Below are 6,348 nucleotides of genomic sequence, written 5' to 3' on the forward strand. Positions count from 1 at the left end.
ATTCCCTCCTCTCCCATCCTGCCTATTCAGTCACTTGCCAGATATTACTCTTCTTACCTTCACATCACTCTCATTTGTCATCTTCTCTTAAGAAAACCCGTATCACCTCTTGTTTAATTTTTTTTTTTTGTGATGTCATTCTGAGTAGTCTACCTGTCTCAAGTCTTTCACTACTCCATTCCATCCTACATGCAGCTGCTGAAGTAATTTTTCTGCAGCAGAGATTTGACTCCAGTGGCTTCCTAATGCCTCTAGCTTAAGAATATAAACTCTTGGTTAGCTTTTTTTTTAATTATTTATTTTTAGTTTTCAACATTCACTTTTATAAGATTTTGAGTTCTGTTTTTCTCACCTCTCTCCCCTCCACCCTCCCCAAGATGGCATGTAATCTGATATTGTGTGGTTAGCTTTTAAAGGCTCACATAACTTAGTTCCAACATATTTTTCTGTGTTTCACACGCACAACCCTCGGTCTCTGAGCTCTGTGCCTTTACCCTGGCTTGTGTCCCACATGGTCTTAACTTTGCCTCACAGAGTCCCTCTCTTCCTTTAAGATTTGCCATTTTCTATATGAAGCCTTTCTTGAACCCTACCCGCTCCTAGTGCTCTCCCTTCCAAATTATATTTAACTACTTTGTATATACTTATATTTGTCCATTTTATATTTGTGCCGAGTATATTTATATATGTACTTTTGTCTTCACCATTAGCTCATTGAGAGAAGGGATTGTTTTACTCTTTTTATTTGTATCCCCTGCGCCCTAGCTCCTTGGCATATACGAGTTGCTAAGTAAGTGATTGGTGATTGATCTTCTATTTTGCCGAATAGTTGGCATGTATAATTTCTACATTCATACCACTTTTTAATACTGAAGTAACAGTAAGTGGTCTTAGTTACTGGATTTTGGTTCACACCAGCTCATTTTCTGGAGGTCTAACAAATCAGAATGTATCTCCCCAAAAGCCATATTTGTATTTTCCAGCCTCATGAAAAAAAAATCAGTAGTATTTTTTTGACATGTTTTTAAAAGCTTTCTTTCATTTCTTTTGTAACTGCTTAAATAAGATTTTTTTTTTAAGTTTAGAATAAAAAACAAGGCATTATTAATACCCCCCCCAATAATGTAACTTAAGTAAATAGTTTTGGAAGAGCTTTTTAATTTTTCATATCTTAATGATGATTTATAGAACTATGACTACCTCCTATCTATATAAAATATATAAATTCTCACCATCTTGTGCATTTAGACCCATTTTCCATAATAGCAGCTTCTTAAATGAACTTTTTCCCCCTCCCCCATCAAATGTAAGCATTAACTTTTGATTGCATCTGTTGCAGAATGTATCTTGACATTTAAACATAGTCTTAATTGGCTTTAATACCTAAAATACTTTTTTTCCTGTTTTAGCCCAAGCCTATTGATGTGCAAGTCATTACACACCACATGCAGCGATATGCAGTATGGTTTGGGGGATCAATGCTGGCTTCCACAGTAAGTTTGCAACAAATATTATCCTTATTTAAAATTTTCTTTTGTTTTTCTTCTTGATGCAAATACAATGGTACAGTTTAATATACAGTCAATATATATAATATTCTTACTGGTTAAGTAAATTCCTTTTAATTTCATTAAACACTTTTAGTTTCTGTATATACTCTTTTAAAATGATATGGTTTGGCTTTATTTCCTTATTATGTTTTTTAATGTAATTTTTAAATTAAAAAACAATTTTTAAAGGTGCATTTTCTGATATAGTAATGGATAACTTGTTGCCCTACAGCCCTGGAAAGATTTATTTAGAATTTGAGTTATGTGTTAGTGCAAGGTTAGACATCTCAGTAAGCCCAGAAAAGATTTATTTATTAAGTTTTGTCAAAGTATAAGGACATACATATCAATATTTTCTCTTCTGAAAGGCAGAATATGTAGTAGAATAAGCACAGGACTTGAATTCTGAATTCACGTCCCAACTTAAATATTTTTTAGCCTTGTGACTTTGGGCAAGTCACTTAACTCAGTTATCTCTCAAAATTAAGTAAAGTAGCAACATTAGCTACTTTAATGTGTCACAATATAGGATGAGAATTATTAACTTTTATGGTTATAGCATGATATTATTCTGGATTATTGCTTTTCACAACAAATTCTATTCCCCACTTACTCAAGAGGAAAATGAAAACAAATGAAAAAATCATTTACTATTATTATAAAGATGAGGCTAAAAAAAAAGTTTTATCCATGACATTGACGGAAACAGCTTAAAACAAGGATTCTGCACCACTCCAGATCAAAGTGTGGAGTTGAAAGGGCACTGGTTCTGGAGTCAGAGGACTTAGGTTCAAATTCTGTCGCTTATTACTATTGACCTTGGGCAAGTCAGTACTTGGGCTTCAGTCTCCTGATCTGAAGGTGAGGCATTTGGACTGGTTGGTATCTCAGGTCCCTTCCAGCTCTAGATCTGTAATGCTATGTAATATAAATTTTGGCCAACTAAAATAAAGAAAAATTTTAAAAATTGTTGTCTTCAGGCATACTGAGAACATACAAGAAAAAGGTAATTTGTTTCCACGAGAGATTTCAACTCGTAGATTACAAAATTTTATTGATAGGAAAGGACCTTAGATCATATGTTCCAACCCTTTCATTTTACAGATCGTTTTCAGTTGGATATAACCCAACCAACATTTCTCTAGCCCTCTGGAAACAGGGAAGCAAAGAAGACATGATTTGCACTTACCTGGCCTTGAGTACAGTACTGTCTAATTGGAGGTCAAACTAAGAAGTTTGGAAGCTGGTTGTGCTAGTATGGAGATTTGAGGCTTGTCTTCACCTTCACTTTCATCCCAGTTTTAGATTGCTGATTCATCTGAGATTTATGTAATCAACCGTCAGTTAGTATAAGTCAAAATATTAACAGGCAGTTCACCTTCCTTAGCTAAAAAATATCTCTAATCCTTAGTTCACTGTATCAATTAAAAAAGCAAAGACAAACCTAAAAAACTAACCCAAACAAGAACCTATGCCTCAACTGTCTGAGCATTGATACTTGCTTACAGAATATTTGAGCATGAATCATGCCCCCTATCTCCTGCCAGAGAGATGGTAGACTTAATTTTTTTTAATTAGTTTTGAACTTAAATACAAAAAGATAAAAAAAATTTCCACGTATATAGCACAACGAGAGGATTTGATATGAAACCGTGAATCTCCATTTCAGTTTACTTTAAAAAACAAAACAAAACTATGTGATGAAATATTACACATCATTTTAAAAACTATTTTGCTTTTCTTTGCTTCCTTCTGAGTTTTCTTTTATTCTCTGCTGTGTACTTTTTATTTTTTTTTCTTCCCTCCCTCCCTACCCCACACTAGAGAAGACCACCATTAAACACATATGTGTTTGTATATGTAAAACCATACCATACATTGGTTTATCAGTTCTTTTTCTGGAAGTAGATAGCATCTTCCTTTATAGTTGATTGGAGTGTTTATAACAGTCAAAATAACATAGTCATTCACAGTTGTTATTTGAACAATATTGCTATTACTATATACAATGTTCTCTTGGTTCTGCTCATTTCATTCCTCATTATTTTACGCAAGGCTTTCTATGTGTTTCTAAAAATCAGCCTGCTCATCATTTCTTACAGCACAGTAGTATTTCATCATAATCATATACCACAACTTTTTTAGCCATTCCCCAATTGATGGGCTTCCCCTACATTTCCAGTTCTTTGCCACCACAAATAGAGCTGCTCTAAATATTTGGAACATGTAAGTTCTTTTCACTTTGGGAAATAGTCCCAAGAATGGCTTTGCCAGGTCAGTTTTATAACTCTCTGGGCATAATTCGAGATATGATGGACTTAAAATCCAGAATGAAAGCAGTTTTGAATGTGACCAATATTGGAGTTTGTTTTGTTGGTCTTAGGAGTGTTATCTGTGAGTTTTATTTTGTTTTTAGTTGTTCATAGCAGGGAAGGGTAGTGGGATAGATAATAAATGCTTGTAAAAATAAAATTTTAAAGATCATAAGAAAAAGCTTTTGAATATTGGCAATGAATATAAGGTTTTATTGAAAAACAGCAACAACAAAATGCTTTGAGCTAAGGTTCTTTTTGACCTAGACTTTTCATTCATGATATAAAGATTATGAAGTAAATCTTTTCATAATAGTACTGCTAATGATTTGATTCAGAAATTTTTTTTTTTCCAAAACAATCATAATAGTCCTGGATGAACCAGATCATGTAGATCAAAGTGCACTTATTTAAAAGTATATTGCATAGTAACAAATGTTATTGACAGTTTTTATATTTTTTTTTCCAGCCTGAGTTCTACCAAGTATGCCACACCAAAAAGGATTATGAAGAAATTGGACCTAGTATTTGCCGCCACAACCCAGTGTTTGGGGTCATGTCTTAAAATTGACTTCTTAGTTGTAACAGTTGGGGCAGTGGGGAAGAGCTCATCTTTCTGATTACCGGTTTTGTCTGGATGGCTGATATTAAGATAGCAAACTGACTTGACAAGAAAAAGACCAAACATAATTCAACAGGAATATTTTAATAAATGTATCAACATACGAATGTAGAAGAAAGCCAAAATGATTAAAAGTGTTTTTCTTTAGATAATATTTGAATCTGTGTGTAACAAAAAGAAGTGGGTTTTAGTTCTTTCTGTGACTGGATATTTTGTATATTAATGGGTTATCCAAGATTTGATGGAATTTAATGGTATGTAGATAGCTCTATAATGCTTGAATTGTACACTTCCAAGTGTACAATGCAAGAGCTTGTTTATATTTCATACTTTTTTATACTTTGAGGAAAAAATGTCAAAGAAAAACTGTCAGATTTGAGGAAAAGAGAGACCAACTCTAAGGTAAATTTAAAAAAAAAAGCCTCATGACACTTGCTTACACACTCATGTTATTCCAGTTATTAAAATTTTCAACCATCCAAAAAAAAAAATCTGGTTGTCTTTGCAAGTGCTTTTTGGAACTAAAGCTACTATCTTGGATTAACTGATGCCTGCTAGTGCTTTCTGAATACTCTCATTCTGTTTCTTGCTTTAAAAGAAAAGTAAAGACAAGATTGTTGGACCAGTATTGCAGTTATGTAGTGTAATTTCTGATAAAAAACAAATCTGAATATCAAAATTGGTGTATTTAAAGCGTAACACCATTCCAATAAAGACACAAAATTTCTTTTGATGTTTGTTTGAAGCTCTTCAATATCCTTACAAGCTAAATGATAAATCTTTTCTGAAGACCTCACAATCAACAGTTGGGTTATTAGCAAGATGAATTTTTTTATGTGCTTTGTACAAACAAGTGTGTAATTTTAGAACTAAAATATTGACTGCTTCATTTTGATAACTGTACCAACATTTGATATTTTCATTTGCATAATGAATTTTCACAGTTTGAATTTTTTTCCCAGTCACCGACAATATCATGCAAGTTAGATTTTCATTGAGTTTTTAAATCTCTGGATCATGCAAAAAAAAAAAAAAGAAAATAAATTGAAACTGAACTACCTTTTCTAATGTTTTTTAAAAAGCAATATAATTTCATTTTATGTATATTAGATGTGATTTCTTCTACATTCTATTGAAATTGTGGAAATTGAAATCTTTATAATGTGTGTGTGTTGGGAAAAATTATCTTGAACTCAGTTATACCTGTTATGTATAAAAGACCATAAGAGGGGAAATCTTTTAGACAGTTTTCTGTTCTACAGTATGATTGCATCAGTAATGTCAATATTTGAACTGTAAAATGTATTATCCTTGAAAATAATATATAGTTAGAACATTAAAGTAAATCTATCCAACAGATGAAGACCAATTTTTTAAAAAGTTGCAGTATGTTATAGTCTAGGTACAGAATTTGGGAGCAAAAACTAGTTTTCATTTGGAATGATTCTGAAATGTGAGAATTTACTAAATATATGTGAAACTTCATTCTTTGAGAATGGGAGTAAATGGTAATAGAATGTATATCATGTATCCTTTGTAGCAGTCATTTTTCAAAGATCATGTGGTTTAGAAATAAATTGGATAAAAAGTGAAAAAGGAATTCTCTTCCCCCCCCCCCCCCGTGTAAGGATTTTTAAACTCCTAAATCCCTAAATTTGTTTCATTCAGGACTAGTTTTATAATTTGGGCAAATGAACTGGAACTACATGGTTACTAAGTTATTGATTACAAGTGAATGTTTTTATGGAAAAAAATTTCTTTCTCTAGAATGTTTAAAAAACCCAACATACCATGTCAAAAACTAACTGTTTGATAGCTGTTGCAAATGTTGAAGCAAGATGAACAAATCCATTTCATTGCACAT

At 32.4% G+C, this 6,348-nt stretch overlaps 1 protein-coding gene across 1 annotated transcript in view; it reads left to right on the forward strand.

Moving 5' to 3' along the window:
* Positions 1–5,839, forward strand: part of ACTR3 (actin related protein 3) — a 57,930-nt gene extending 52,091 nt beyond the window's left edge. Inside the window, exons 11-12 of the mRNA XM_027835514.1 lie at positions 1,410–1,493; positions 4,332–5,839. Of these exons, the coding sequence (XP_027691315.1) occupies positions 1,410–1,493; positions 4,332–4,427 (180 nt within the window). The 3' untranslated portion in view covers positions 4,428–5,839. The remainder of the gene's footprint in view (positions 1–1,409; positions 1,494–4,331) is intronic.
* Positions 5,840–6,348: the final 509 nt, after the last annotated feature.

The sequence above is a fragment of the Vombatus ursinus genome, unplaced genomic scaffold, assembly GCF_900497805.2.
Source record: "Vombatus ursinus unplaced genomic scaffold, bare-nosed wombat genome assembly UNPS02014816.1, whole genome shotgun sequence".
NCBI lineage: Eukaryota > Metazoa > Chordata > Mammalia > Diprotodontia > Vombatidae > Vombatus > Vombatus ursinus.